The sequence below is a fragment of the Callospermophilus lateralis genome, chromosome 8 (genome assembly GCF_048772815.1).
Source record: "Callospermophilus lateralis isolate mCalLat2 chromosome 8, mCalLat2.hap1, whole genome shotgun sequence".
NCBI classification, from domain to species: domain Eukaryota; kingdom Metazoa; phylum Chordata; class Mammalia; order Rodentia; family Sciuridae; genus Callospermophilus; species Callospermophilus lateralis.
The window spans coordinates 57,903,480-57,919,927 of record NC_135312.1 but is presented as its reverse complement, the minus strand read 5'-3'; the positions used below and the strand labels follow the sequence as shown (position 1 = coordinate 57,919,927).

At 37.5% G+C, this 16,448-nt stretch overlaps 1 protein-coding gene across 1 annotated transcript in view; it reads left to right on the top strand.

The window, feature by feature from the left end:
• The window catches only part of Scarb2 (scavenger receptor class B member 2), a 60,642-nt gene extending 44,194 nt beyond the window's left edge, over positions 1-16,448 (top strand). Inside the window, exons 7-12 of the mRNA XM_076864488.2 lie at positions 4,600-4,769; positions 7,142-7,260; positions 8,797-8,870; positions 10,378-10,429; positions 13,213-13,371; positions 13,896-16,448. Of these exons, the coding sequence (XP_076720603.1) occupies positions 4,600-4,769; positions 7,142-7,260; positions 8,797-8,870; positions 10,378-10,429; positions 13,213-13,371; positions 13,896-13,934 (613 nt within the window). The 3' untranslated portion in view covers positions 13,935-16,448. The remainder of the gene's footprint in view (positions 1-4,599; positions 4,770-7,141; positions 7,261-8,796; positions 8,871-10,377; positions 10,430-13,212; positions 13,372-13,895) is intronic.

Here is a 16,448-nt window from a genome sequence, read left to right as displayed (position 1 = left end):
ACTTTAAAAATGAGTTCTATTTTTTAAAGCTAAGGATTTTTACTACAAGAACACCTAAAGCATGAGGAATGTGTGCAAATGTACTTATTATGCATAATAGTGATGAATGCTGATGGCACATTAAGAGAGCACAGACTCCAGAGCCTGTTTGTTTTTTTTTCCAATTATTTTTTTATTTGTTCTTTTTATATATACATGATAGTAGATTGTATTTTTTTTATTTTATTTTTAAAGAGAGAGAATTTTTTTAATATTTATTTTTTAGTTCTTGGCGGACACAACATCTTTGTGTATATGTGGTGCTGAGGATCAAACCTGGGCCGCACGCATGCAAGGCGAGCGCGGTACTACTTGAGCCAAATCTCCAGCCCAGTAGATTGTATTTTGATATACATGGAGTACACTTTCCCATTCTTGTGGTTATACATGATGTGGTGTTTCACTGGTCACATATTCATATGTGAACATAGGAAAATTATGTCCAATTAATTCTACTGTCTTTCCTACTCCCATCCCTCTCCCTTCCCTTTAGTCCCCTTTGTCTAATCCAGTGAACATCTATCCCCCTACCCCTTATTGTGCGTTGGCATCCACATATCAGAGGGAACATTGGGCCTTTGGTTTGGGGGGATTGGCTTATTTCACTTAGCATGATAGCCTCCAGTTCCATGCATTTATTGACAAATACCAAAATTCCATTCTTCTTTAAGACTGAGTCATAGTCCATTGTACATATTTACCACATTTTCTTTATCATTCATCTGCTGAAAGGCACTTGGTTACATAGTTTAGCTACTGTGCATTGAGCTTCTGTAAAAAATTGATTTGGCTGCATCTCTATAGTATGCTGATTTTAAGTCCTTTGGGTATATGCCAAGGAGTGGGATAACTGGGTCAAATGGTGGTTCCATTGTAGGTTTCTGAGGAATCTCCATACTGCTTTTGAGGATGGTTATAACAATTTGCAGTCCCACCAGCAATGTATGAGTGTACCTTTTCCCCCACATCCTTGCCAACATTTATTATTATTTGTATTCTTCCTAATTGCCATTCTGACTGAAGTGAGATGGAATCTCAATATAGTTTTTTAATACATTTTTTTAGTTGTTAATGGACCTTTATTTTATTCATTTATTTATATGTGGTGCTGAGAATCAAACCCAGTGCCTCACACATGCCAGGCAAGTGCTCTACCCACTGAGCTGGTACCCCAACCCCGTCTTTTCCACTTGTGCTTTGCTTGGGTCTTACACTTGGTGCCACCTTCTCTGCTTGTGGTCACCACACTGGCATCTGTCCATGCTGGTCTAGAGGACTCTTTTATTTATTTATTTTTAAACATATCTCCATTCCAAATGTCTTCCTTCTTTTCCTCCATCTCTTCTTTTTGACACGGGGTCTTTCTATGCTGCCTCAGCCTCCCAAGTGGCTGGACTGCAGGTGTGTGCTACCACACTCTGCTTACGTTATCTTTTTAATTTTTTACCATACATTCTGTTTTCCCTGACCTCATCCTCTCCACCCTGACCTTGCTCTTCTGTCACGTCACCTCTGCTTCTATTCTCAGACTTCTGGAACAGCCAACCCCTGCCTCCTCCATCTTCTTGCTCACCAACTCCTGTGGGGCTTCCTGTGAAACTTCTCCTCCAGGCAGAAGGAACCTGTAGCATTACACACTGTGATTCGTTGCTCTCACACTTCTCTACACTGCTGTTCTGCCAGGGTTTCCTGTCTCCCATGACTGCACCACCTGCCATCAGCCACACCCCAGAGTCCTTGGCCTGCAGACCTGTCCTTCTCCCTCCTGTATTACACTTATTCAGGCACCACGTGATATCAGTCCACCCTCAGAGGTGGCACTTGGATTCACCCCGCCTCTCCATCCCTGCTCCCTGTGTGTGCCACAGTTTGGACCCTTTTAGATCCTTGCCACCTCTCCTGTAGAACATCACACTCACCTTCTATCTAACCACTCTCTTTACTAAATACCTATGGAAGGATGGAAAGAGGAGATGTTTGAGTGCAGTGTAGAACAGAGGAACTCAGAAGGGCCAGAGGAAGTTTCAAAGATTTGGGACAGACATCATACTGTAGTGATGCATGCATACCCAGGTTTATAGCAGCACCTTTCACAGTAGCCAAACTATGCATCCAAGGTGAGTGTCACTGTAGGCAAGGATAAAGAAAATGCGGTATATATACAAAATGGAGTTGTATTCTGCCTTAAAGAAGAATGAAATTATGTCATTTGCAGGAAAATGGATGGAACTTTAGACCATTTGAAATAAGTCAAATTCAGAAGGTCAAGAGTTGTGTTTTCTCTTACATGTGGAAACTAGAGAGAAGAAAGGTGAGGGGCAGGGATCTCATGAAAATCAAAGGAGACCAGTTGAGTAGAGGAGAGGGACAGACTAGGAGAAGGAGGAAAGGAGGGAAATGGGAAATTATATTGGCCAATTATATTGTAATATTGTGTGCTTGTATCAACCCCACCATTATATACAACCATAATGCACCGATAAAAATATGGAAAAATAAATTTTAAAAAATGTAAACCCTACCCTTCATGTACTCGGTGTCCTGAACCAGACTTTGGTTTGCTGATACTCCTTTTTCCCTTTATTAAGGACTTTATGGGTCATAGATACTGGAGCTGGCTTGTTCTGACAGACCAGTTGAATTTGGGGAAGTTTTGTGACTCTGTTGTTAAATATAGATATAATTAAAAATTAAATTACATGAATGTATAATTTAAAAAGTTAAATGTATAGTTAGTGTTTTTAAAATAAATTAAATAAGTGTTTTAATAAATACTCAAAGCTTAAAAAAAAAAGATTGGGGACAGAGGAAACATATTCTTGTCTGATGTAACTGGCTTTGGAGAACCATTTGGTAAAGTTTAGTAAAACAAAGAGGTACAAACTCATGGCTCTGTAATTCTCTACAAGATGGTTCCAGGCATGAACTCTTGTATCTGCATGCAAGGAAACACAGAAAGGAAGTTCATTGCAATATGGACTATCTAGTGAAAAATTAGAAGCAATCTATGCTTATGAAAAGGGAGAATGTAAATAAGTTGTGGTGTATTCATATGATGGAATATCTTATAGGATTTAAAATAAAAGAACCAGGCTATATGTACATTAATATAATAAAATTTTAAAATATAATGCCAAATGAAGCAAATTACAGTAAGAGAATTTGGGGTATTGTTTATATTTCTAAAACTCAACAATGACATAGTTTATGAATACACAAATATGTGAAAAGTACAAAGACTTGAATGGAATGACAAACCCCAGATTCAGGATAGTAGTTTCCTCAGGAGAGGCAGAGAAGGAATGAAACCAAAACATTATATAGAGAGCATCAGTGGTATCCATAATATAGTTTTTTACTTACCTGAGAAGTGGATATAAAGGTATTTTCTATATTCTTTCTCTGTTTGCTTAAAATATTTCATTAAAAATTGTCCTGGGCTAGGATGTACAGTGGAAGGCCTCTCGTGTGATTCACAACCTTGCAAAGATGCATCAATGCCTCTGGTTCCAAGATGAAAAAGTGAGGCCCAGGAATCTATTCCCCTCATCTTCAAATGAAGGGCTGGAGGATCAGTGAGGGTGGTGTACGTGAATGTGCTGTGTCGATCAGGCCCCATGCAGATGTAAGGCAGGGTAATTATAACAATACATGGAACTGCATTTGAAACAGTTAGGAAGGCAGATAATATTGAACTCTATTTAAATGAATGATTGGGACAAAACATGGAAACTCTTTATTTGGGGAAATGGGTATCAAGGTGCATCATGCATCATTTAATGACAGGAATTTTTTAAGAAAAACACATCATTAGGTGATTTCCTCATTGTGTGAACATCATAAAGTATACTCACAAACTCATATAGGGCACTGATGTCACTAGGCAGTACCCTATGGGACCACTGTCCCATATGTGGTCATCGCCCACTGAAATGTCATTATATGGTTCAAGACTCTATGTGCTGAAATCAAATATCTGCCCCATGTGGCACTTTTCAAGTTCCTAAGACTCTACCTGGCCAAGCCTTTGGCTGCCTTTTCCCCTTGTGCTTTGCTTGGGTCTTACACTTGGTGCCACCTTCTCTGCTTGTGGTCACCACACTGTCATCTGTCCATGCTGGTCTAGAGGACTCTTTTATTTATTTATTTTTAAACATGTCTCCGTTCCAGATGTCTTCCTTCTTTTCCTCCATCTCTTCTTCTTTTTGACATGGGGTCTCTCTCTGCTGCCTCAGCCTCCCAAGTGGCTAGACTACAGGTGTGTGCTACCACACTCTGCTTATGTTATCTATTTAATTTTTTACCACACATTCTGTTTTCCCTGGCCTCATTGGCTATTACCATAGTTGCCACCTCTTCAACATCTTTCATTACAATCGACCTACTTTATTTCACAGTGAGTCAGCCAAACACCTTTCAATCATTCTTTTGCATCTTCATTTTCCACTTACCCATAGCTTTGGGCTGTGTTGTCCCTGAGAACTATTGCTCACTTACCCATTCTGGGCAGATCATGCTGACTAGAGCCCACATTGACTTTTTATTCTTACACCCTAACAGGTCAGTGTACATAACTTTCAGTGACTTTGAGAGTGTACAGGGACTGCCTGCCTTCCGGTATAAGGTGCCTGCAGAAATATTAGCCAATACCTCAGACAATACCGGCTTCTGTCTACCTGAAGGAAAGTGCTTGGGGTCAGGAGTGTTGAATGTCAGCATCTGCAAAAATGGTAAGAACTCAGAGAGACTTGGATCGTGGTGGTCTAGGGTACAGAAAGATGGGGAGTGCAACCAAGAACATGATGCCAGCCCAACAGAAAGAATGATTCTGAGCTTTCCAGAATAATGTTTTATGGCATGGCTATTGAATGACAAAAAAAAAAAAAAAAAAAAAATGTGTGTGATGTTGTTTTAGAATGCCATGTTTTTGTTTTTGTTTTTGTTTTCTGAGCAGTAGTTTAGAAGTCATAATTGTAATAATACCTTATATTTACTGAGCATTTTCTACTGCATGTGCTGCTATTCTAATGGCTTTGCATATTTACATGTAGTTAATACATACAAAGTAATGTACTGGTTTTATGTTTCACACAATGCTAAAGGAAAAGCTGGACAATCTGATTTCCAGGAAGAACAGATCTTGGCAAAGATTTATAATGATTTTGAGGTAGAATCAGTTTTGAACCTGACCACAGATTTCCCATTGTCTCTTACTGTCTGCACCTTTATCTCCTTTTATCTGTATCACTGATAATACCAGTGATATGGCTGACAGAGCTATCTTCTTCTTTTTTTAAACTTTTTTTTTTTTAGTTTTTATTTTTATTTTTTTTTAATTAATTTTTATTGTAGGTTGTTCAAAACATTACATAGTTCTTGATATATTATATTTCACACTTTGATTCAAGTGGAATATGAACTCCCATTTTTACCCCATATACAGATTGCAGAATCACATCAGTTTTTTTTTTAAACTTTTTGAAAATATTTATTTTTTAGTTGTACACAATACATTTATTTATTTATTTATTTATTTATTTATTTATTGTGGTGCTGAAGATCAAACCTGGGGCCTCGCATGTGCTAGGTGAGTGCTCTACCCCTGAGCCACAACCCCAGTCTCCTCTTCTTCATCTTGAAGATTAGTTTTAACAGTTATATGTTGAATTATCCACAATAACTTACTAAATAGATGTTCAGAATCCTCTTTTTATAATTGTAGACAGTGTCTGGCTCTTATTAAACCCTCAAGAGACATTTCAAAGGTCATCGTAGGTCAGAGAGAAGAAAATTGGGGCTGTGTGAAACTGTTTAGCAGTAAAGTGCAAACTGCTATGCACGTGAGAGATGACGTGTACCTGGAGCCATGGGCTGGTATGTTTGTAAACAGATTTAAATTACTTGCCAATAAGCTCGTTTCTCCAAAACCATATTTTTCTGGCAGCAATATCTTCTTTTCAGTATCCAGATCTGGAATAGATTTCCTTTAATAATTATTTCCCTATTCAGTTCTTAAAATGAGTAAGAAAGAAAAAAAAAATCCGTCTTCATATGGGCAAACCTTGATCTGGTTAACAGACATACTGCACCAACCAGGCAAACTCTCTTTTTTAATTCTTTAATTGGTGCATTATAATTATGCATAATAGTTGGATTCATTATGCCAGGCAAACTCTTTAAAAATTCTTGCATCAACGTATCCAGGAGAACAAAGTTTATCTTTGATAAATAATAAAAAATAAATTAAAAAAAAAGCAGAAACAAGGAAAAAATACATTTCTATTCACTGGTAGAGAATTTTTCCTGTCTTTGTGGTGGGCGTTGAACCCAGAACAACATACTTACTAGGAAAGCATCTCTCACTGAGCCAGAACTGCCAGCCCAAAGAATGGCAATTGAAATGGGTACTTAGAGGTGGGATGTCCTCATTCAATTAGAATTCTGCCTTCCTAACCTGAGAGCTACATATCCTGGGAAAATTTCTTTCTTTCTTTTTCTTTTCTGGTACTGGGGATTAAATTTAGGGGCACTCCACCATTGAGCCACATGCCCAGTCCTATTTTTTGTTTTTTTATTAAGAGACAGGGTCTCACTGACTTGCTTAGCACCTCACCATTCCTAGGCTGGGTTTGAACTCATGATCCTCCTGAATCAGCCTCTGGGGTTACAGGTGTGTGCCACCACACCCAGCCCCCTGGGCAAATTTTGTAACTTCTGTGAACCTCAGCTTCTACAAATGCAAAACAAGGATATATTAATTCTAATTTCATAGAACTACTAGGAGTATTACTTAATGTACATAAAGTTTGCACTTTATAGGTTCAATAAATATTTGTTGAAGAATAAATAATTTAGCAAGGACTTCTGTATATATAATGTGCAATAAAATAATGTGGAGTATATGAGATGGCAGAAGATGATGCATAAGTCTTGAATTAGGAGGTACAGAAAGGTATTTTAGTTTGCCCACTGTCTTCAAGTTTATGTATGGCTTTTCTTTTTACTTTAGGAACCAAGTTTGTATTCAGGAACTGTATATACATTTTATATTTTAAAAATTTAAAAACCACCTTCATTCATTTCTGTTTCCATTAAAATGCAGGTGCACCCATTATTATGTCTTTCCCACACTTTTACCAGGCAGATGAGAAGTTTGTTTCTGCCATACATGGCATGCATCCAAATAAGGAAGATCATGAGACATTTGTGGACATTAATCCTGTGAGTACACCCTTCTTCTTGGTAAAAGAATACATTTTTTTATTCTGTATATGCGATGTTCAATTGGTCTTGAGCATCTTAATAAGCACACTTTTTTACATATGTGTATTCCTTCAAGTGGGGAAGAAAAGGTAGATCAGTGCAGGTTGAGGGATGGTCTTATAGTCCTGTCATTAGAGGGCTGAGTCTGAGGATCTAATATGCAGAAACACCTTCAAACTTACTTGAAAAAAAAAAAGAAGGAAGGATGGAGGTAGCAGCAGTGAAAATTCAGCTATTGGAAACACCTGAGATTGGAATCATGTAACTAACCTTGTTAGTCTTCTGTTGCCAACCCTGGACCTGAGCATATATATGTTTTTCCCATTGGGACACAAATCAGTAAGGTTAAAGACATCTTTCTGCTTGCTCACTGTCAGGAACATTTTGGCTGAAATTTAAATATGTATATTAGCTTCAGTCACTTTTGGTAAACTTCTTTCTATGGTACTTTTGAGAGTTTATTATATGATATTATTAATTTTTAAAACATCAGATCTATTTATGCATTTTTGATCCTGTATTCATAGAGGAGAAAAACTAAAACCATGTTGAAATGATAGGAATATCATTTCACAATGTGAGAGTCTCTCACTGTAGAGGCTAAATCAGGTCAGATAACTTTATCTTGGAACTTTGAACATTATGGGATAATAAAGAAAAGCAACAATATTCTTTTTTTAAATGTTTATTTTTTAGTTTTTCGGTGGCCATAACATCTTTATTTTATTTTTATGTGGTGCTAAGGATCAAACCCAGTGCCCCGCACATGCCAGGCGAGCATGCTACCGCTTGAGCCATATCCCCAGCCCTGCAACAATATTTTAGTACCACATTTCATGGGCATTTCACTCTCAGCTACACTCAACACATCGGTATCTGAGAACCAGTGATCTTACCCTTCGTTGAATGAGATCAGGTGTGACTCTCTTCCTTCTCTCCTAGCCACCAATCAGTTCTCATCAGCCAATGGAGTGCAGTGCTTGTTGCCAAGGGATGGACATGGTTCTATTAGTGCAAAGATGGAGCTGCCCTGGGGAAGACAACTGATGTAGCTACTCTCCCTGGGCTCTGTGATGTAGGCCTAGACTGGGATGCCATTCCCTAGATGGGACCACCATCCTCCTCTTAGCTCTGGACAATTGTCCAGTCCTGACAGGGGATCTGTGGCTGTCCTTCCTGCTGGGATCCTCTCAGGTTTTGCCATGCAAAGTGGCAGTATCCTGTGAGCTTTTTAGAAATGCCCAGTCTCAGGCCCTACTCCAGACTTACTGAATCAGAATTTTTATAGAATTCCCAAGGATTCACATTCATATGAAAGCATTGGTCTACCTGACACAATCAATTCTTGTTCAGTTTTTCCTTGTATTACTCTGCCCATTAAACATGGTAATAGTCGCCTATTTATCAGAGCCTCATAGAAATGATGCTTGATTGAAAATATCATGTTTGTGATATAATAAATCCTAATGTTTTCTTCTCACTTCTGATTTGCAGTTGACTGGAATTATCCTAAGAGCAGCCAAGAGGTTCCAAATCAACATTTATGTCAAAAAATTAGATGACTTTATGTAAGTTTTGCTTTTTTCTACAGAAGCAAGAAACTAGTTTTGCTACCTTGACTTTCTGATGGGGCAGTGTCTAACTGCTCACCCCATTCTTCAGGGAGGGGAATGATCAGCATTTTTGTGGGTGCCAAGGTCTTGGAATTTACTTGTTTTATAATCATATGCTTTCTGTAGATGTTCTAAGTCCTTAGTTTACAGCTTTGTATTATCCTCATTTTACAGATGAGGAAACCAAGGCACAGAGAATTTAAGAAACTTGCTGAAGCTCACATAGCTAGTAAGACTTGTGCATACAACCTGCTTTTACCTACTCCATCAAGCCTTTCCCATCATACACCATGACTCTGGTTGCCATCCCTCCCCTGTTTCTGCTCCCATCTGGGGCCAGCCAAAAGTCTCATTTGGACAATTAAAAGAGTTTCTTGAGTCCAGGCTTTTCCTCCCATTTTCCACCTATAAACCACTCCTTAGGTTAGAATTCTTAAGTATAACCTCCTGCCCAAACTTTCAATGGGACTTTTTTTAGATATGCGAAAATGCTTAGGATAAAATGTTGAATGAAAAACAGGATGCGAAACTATACATACTGTCTTATTCTATTTATCTATCATCTTGCTTTGTTTCTCCCATTGAATTCACCAGATTTAATTTTATGTTGTGGTTCTTTTTAAGAAGCAAATGGGGTTTGTAAGAATATGTTTTCTCAATCAAGTATGGTGGAGTGTGCCTTAGTCCCCGGTAGTTGGGAGGCTAAAGCAGGAAAAGTAAGAAGATTGCTTGAGCCCATAAGTTCAAGACCAGTGTGGGCAACATAGTGAGACTCTGTCTCAAAAAATAAAAAACAAAAACAAAACAACAAACAAACAAAAAACATGCATATATGTATTAAAGAGGCAATATAATTTAGTAGCTAAAATCTGGAATACAATCCTGGCTCCACCACCTGCTCTTGGCAATTCTCAGCAAATTATCTTCTCTGAGCTGTAATTTTCTCAGCTGTAAATCTGAATTAATGCCTTCTGCATGTGACTGCCATCAAAAATTGAATCAAATAATGTCCTCAAAACACCCATCACAAAGCTGGCACATGGAAAACATTTAGTTGACTCTTGTTTCAAAGTTAGTACTTAAGTGGCCTAGTTACAAAACTTTCTGAGGAACAGTGGCATTGTTCTATCTGGTGTAGTCTTCTTGTGATGATTCTAGGGAGAACAGTGATCATTTTGATGAGTTTACTTTCAGTGATTTGTGTTTTGATAAAATGATGATGATGATAATAATAATAATAATAAAATGATAATCTAAGTGCAGCCCTTGGAGTTGCTAGACTGACACACTGAAATATAACTTATGATTGATATGTTTGCAAACATAACTAAGAAATATGCTGTAAATTCCAGTAATTTAATGAAAAACATGTACTGAAATTTTCATATAAACATGTTCTCCAGGTGAAGGTACTATGGTGATGAGGAAAACTATTAAATAATGTCATCATTTGTCTTTGTAGTGAAACAGGAGACATTAGAACCATGGTTTTCCCAGTGATGTATCTCAATGAGGTAAGTTCTGAGAGGGAGGGAGCCACAGGTATGTTTTAACTATCTAATCTTGGAAAACTTCCATTATAATGTCTTCTATTGTAGCTCTGTATAATTTAAGATATGAAAAAGTAGGGAAAGATACTTGTAGAGGAGTGGGTTCTGGGAATAGCACATGCTAGGCAAGTGCTTTATCACTGAGCTATACCCCCAGCCCTTTTTTTTTGTATTTTGAGAGAGAGGCTTATTAAATTCTCCAGACTGGCATTGAATTTGTGATCCTCCTTCCTCTGGAGTAGGTAGGATTACAAACACGTGCCACCATGCTGGAGGAAAGATGATTTTAAAACTGTTTGTCCTCAGAAAATTTCTCTTAAATGTTTACATGGCAATGCCTGTGTCTGGGAGTTTTGAAGAAATGACAGAATTTTTCCTTCTCAAGAACATTAGTTGGGGGCTGGGGAATGTGGCTCAAGCGGTAGCGCGCTCTCCTGGCATGCGTGCGGCCCGGGTTCAATCCTCAGCACCACATACAAACAAAGATGTTGTGCCCGCCGAAAACTAAAAATATTAAAAAATTCTCTCTCTCTCTCTCTCTCTCTCTCTCTCTCTCTCTCTCCTCTTTAAAAAAAAAAAAAAAAGAACATTAGTTGGGTAAAACTCCCTTCTGGAACTGGTTATGTGAGAAACAAAATGCAGAAGTGAAATGAGGCATTGTCCAGCTCTGCTGAAGCAGAATAGCCAGAGCTCATGTATATGTCTTAAGTCTTTGCCTCCTTATTTGAAACCCTGTCAGTTTAAGACCCCTGTGATAAACTCTCTTTAAAATCACGTATCTGATTTACTGTGATTATATGTCTTCATTCCCCTCTTTCATCTAGTTTTGAAGGGGAAAACATGTAAGTTTTTCTCCTTAAATAAATTATTGAGCATGGATGGTGGAAGGAGACCCTCATCATTATACAAAATACACGTATGAAGATGTGAATTTGGTGTCAACATACCTTATATACAATCAGAGACATGATAAATTGTGGTATAAAGGTGTATTAAGAATTGTAATGCAAAAAATAATAAAAAGAGAAAAATAATAATAAATTATTGATTGGTAAACTTCTATTATTAACAGTTACATTTTAAAGTTTTTATTATTTTTCTCCATTTCCTTAAAATACTTGTTATTCATAGAAAATTTAATGAAATTAGTAAGAAAAAGAATTTTTAAAATCGCTATTCACAAAATCTAATGCCCACTTAAGGTATCGTTTTTATTTCTCAGTGTTTTCTAAAAATTTTTTCCAGAGACAACTAAACAAAGATTAATGTTTTCTATTTAGTAAAACCTGTGCCCTTTGTAGAACTGTTGGGAAATGACAAAAAAAAAGTGTATAAAGTAAAGCACTGATAAGCCTTTCAGTCCTTGAGGACGACAGGTGACATCTTCAGATGTTTGTTGCCTCCAAGTATTTTTCTAGTTTTGATATTATGAGTTGATGTTATTGAAATAATATCATAGACGCAGGTTTGCATCTTTTATTTCTTCATTTAGCATTATGTTGGTGGTCATGTTTATAAATTGTGATTACAGTTCTAAGACAAGCCTTATTGTTTCATAGGAAAAATTCAGGCAGTATTTGCCAATTTAGAGGACCTGGTTGGGATCGCTCCAGGAATTGTCATTGTCATTGTTTGTGGGGAAGGACACAAACATAGAACTTTTTGACAGTACAGACAGATGATTTCCTGCCAGTTTGAGTTCAAAAGAGTGGCATTTTTGAAGTGCTCTCTCCCCCTAGCTTTTGCTTTGCTTTTTTGTTAAATACCTGATTGAATCTCAAAACATCGAGTAAAAGCTTTTGCTTTTGCTATCTTCTAGAAGTTCGATTTTTTCTTCTCTAGAAAAATGAAATATTAGACCTGGAAGTGATCTTGGAGATTCCTGCCCCAACATCTTTTTACCAATAAGGAAATTCTGACCCTGAGGGGTATTGGTCAGTTTTTGAAAGAATCGCCATTCCACCTTGTGACTCATTCAATGCAAATTAAGTCAGAATTGTTGCCCTTAATTTTTATGGGATTAAGGTCTTTAGATACCTCATCCATGACACTAGATGAGAATTCCTCTGCACTACATGCTGAAAACACTCTGGAATTCTGGTTAGCCCTACAACTTACCTGAACTTTCTGTTAAGACATCTGGTCCTGATTACTATAGATGAATCAAGAGAGAAATGACACTTTCCATGCACCATTTTTGGAGTGTTTCATTCATCCATGGAGTCAATCAGGATTAACTGGTCACTTTCTTTGTGCTGGGTGCTGTATCCAGTGCAGAGGTGACTGAGATGTCTTACATTCACTGACCCTACAGTCACTGGGAGATAAACAGGTAAACCACAGTTATGATGGGGAATGCAGAAACAACAAATGGAGGTTCCATAGGGTGAGGAGGAAGTCTAGAGAACAGGCCTTTTGTCAGGTCTGAGGTGGCCAGAGGTAACTTCTGGAAGGAAGCAATGCTGAGCCAGATTTTGAAGAAATTATCTGATACAAAATACATTATCTCAGCATTTCTGAATTATTTTTCACTCTTTTACAATTTATGTTGAGAGTTACATATGTCTTCAGGAGAAAAGATATTCATGAATAAATTCCCCCTCTGGTTACTCTAATATATAAATCAATTTTCAATATATGTGGCTTTCTAACAAAAGGACATAACCAAATTGTGTTCGGTGATTTGAAAGAAAACCATTACTCCTGATACTTAGTCATCAAGGGAATATTATGTTCTTGCTTCGCAGAGTGTTCTCATTGATAAAGAGACTGCTAGTCGACTAAAGTCTGTGATTAACACTACTTTGATTATCACCAACATACCCTACATCATCATGGCACTCGGTGTGTTCTTTGGTTTGGTCTTCACCTGGCTGGCTTGCCGAGGACAGGGATCCATGGAGGAGGTGAATACTGATTAAATGAACTTCTTTCTCCCTTACTTGGTTAACTTTCCAGAGGATTCCTCAACTATGCTTCATTGAAGGGCCATTAGCTGGCTCAGTAGGATGGATTCTGGGGCTTTCTATGTGGGAACACAATGATTTCCTGGTTACATTACTGATGGACCAAATGGTAAGCAAGGCATGTGTGTCAAAGAAGAGTGTGTCAAGTAAGGCAGGGGGATAGAGTGGGGTTTTCTTGGTGGGAGTGGAATCCACTCACATTTCTTCTCTTGGCCTGCTTCTTCAAGGGCCCCTTAAGAAGCTTCAGACGTAACCTTCTCCAGTAGGCCTTTTCTGACCACTTTCACGCCTATACCAGAGAAGCACCCTTCTCTGTGTTAGCTCAGGCCACACTTACTGATCACACTATTAGGCTCTCTTCCTCCATCTTCCTCCACCTACCACCCCAACCCCAACTCTTCACATATGGGGCAGTTTCTGACATGAACACCTGACTTCCCTTCTGTCTCTCTTCTGTGTCTCAGGGAACAGCAGATGAAAGAGCACCACTCATACGAACCTAACTGAATTTAACCATCACCTGAGCTTGGTGAAGGAACTTGTGAACTGTCCTGAAACAGATGAGGGGAAACTCCACATCCTCGTAGACTCCTCGCCTGTTAGGAGAGAGAAGACAGTGCTGGCAAGTGATGACAGCATGTTGGCCAGAGGTGAAAAGCAGACTGACATGGCTGACCATTATGCTTCATGAAAATCACATGGTTTCTGAAACTGTTTTTTCATGTGTCTAGCAAGTATTTAATAAACTCTTGTATAGTCATTTTTTGTTGTTGGGTAGCTACAGAATTTTGTGACCAGTTGTAGATATAATGTCTCTACATCTCTTGTTAATACTACCTGTCAATATGTTTCATTCACCAAATTTTGTGCTCAAAATACGTATATACTGCTTTATGTTGTATTCCTCCACTTCACTCCCCAAACAAAAGTAAATAAGAGTTTCGAATACAGGGTAAAATGATAACCTTTTTCAGTACATTATTCAAATGCATTTGATTTCCTCTTTAAAACATTACATATTGCATTTCATGTTAGTCTTCAGTTCAAATTCCTCCAGGAAAATAACATGGTCTTCTGGTTACATTTATTCTATGTGGGACTCAAGCAGGGAAGGGATCAGGTGAGGTGGTACCCATGAGTGGATAGTGATATGCTCCTAAGGATTTTTAAGTTGTACTTTTGTGAACAAAGAGAATGCATAAGTAAGCTTGGTGAGGATAGCTCCAGATATTTCATGTCGAGTAGAACTAAATGCTAGTTATGATATTTGTAGATAGTTAACTTTACTTTTAGTTAAAATTATCTTGATGTGGAAAGATGCTTCTGGGAGGATGTAATCAGTGATCCCCCACTGAGTGATTTTTTGGGTAAAATTATGAATATAAAAAATCTACCCATCCATAGCCTAAGTTACACATAAATTTCAGGGAGTCTGTCTAGATTAGAAAGACATTTCTTCTTCAGCAGTCTTCTTGGTAACTTGAAACTTTTTATAAATTCTTTCCTCAGATTCAGTTTCTTCCAGTGTTTTGTGGCTCACTGTCATTCACTGAGTAGAGAAAATGCCCTACATTTCCTGCGACAATCATTTTGCTAACAGAATGACGAGTAAAGTACTACACCTAATGTGCTTTAAAGAAAGGTCCCCTTGGGATGAGAAGCAGAGTCAAGTCTCTTCAAAATAATTCTTGGTTTTCAGTGTAATCAAAGGCAGAAGATTGGGAATCATCATTAGTCACAGTGTTCAGGATTCAAGGGTATTTTCTTTGATTCTCAAAGTTCATCATGCATTTTTAATTGAGAAGCCTATACAGTTATCTGGCAAAGTGCCTATAGAACTTCCTAACAACTGAATCATTCGAAGGGATTTTTTTGATATTTGTTTAAAACTGAATTTCACTGTAAGCAAATGAAGAAAAAAATCATGGATTTCACTTACATAGTTTCTTAGCCCTACAGGGAAGTAATAAATTAATTTACATGCCCCAATTTTTCTTCTCTATAGACTAAAGCAATATGTAATGTGTTTCCCTTCTTGAAGGGGCAATTCATTATACACTCAAACATTTCTATAAATCAACATAAAAACCTTAGATACCCCAAATCATCAAAACATGAAAATTTGTATCAAATATATTTGGTCTTCAATAATGCCAAATACCTACATTAAATATTTATCAATATTTAATTATATAATTGGCATATTTTGTTTATCATGTATCTACTTATCCACACTAATGAAACAGATAGGCCAGTATGTACTCATTGGTTCTATTCTCAGGATATGAATATCTGTGAGAAGACTTTTAAATACTATAAATGATGTACACATTTAGACTAAATCTCATATAAGCAAGGAGACCAAATATACATTGATTATATTTTTGTGCCATGATTCTTAACAGTGACAACTTAAAACTACATTTGATATTTTCCTTTTGAAAAGTCTGTGGCAAATCCATAAACTATAGTTAAAATTATAGGTTGGTTAAGAAGAATGATTATACCTATTTGATTTTAGGTTGAAAATAGCAAACTATTCCTCTTGCTTATTCCCTTGCAGCCATCATCCTGGAAAGACCCCAAAGGCTTTGTGATTGTCAACATTGCCGTAATCACAGCATGGCAGACAGGGAAAACTGGGAGTTGATCACAGGGCAGGAAATGGCCGTTTCCACTTTTAGCTCCCGGCTTTTCCCATTAGACTTTATTTCATCGTGTTCTAGAAAGATCACCAATGGTCAAGTGGAATAAGCACTACACAACTAACCCCTATTGGGGTTTTTACTTAAGGGAGACTAATTTTTAATTTAAATTGCTTGAGACATGAATTCTGCCAAAAAATGATCCTCATAGTTGGCCCTCTGGACATTATTACTGGAGTAAACTGCTTGTGTCAGAATGTTCTTCATGTATCTTATACAGTTGGTTTATTTCATGTGATTCTTGGCCTGATTTATTTCTACCCTTAATGCAATGAAATATTTCACTAATAAAAAACTTTATATAAAAGTTCA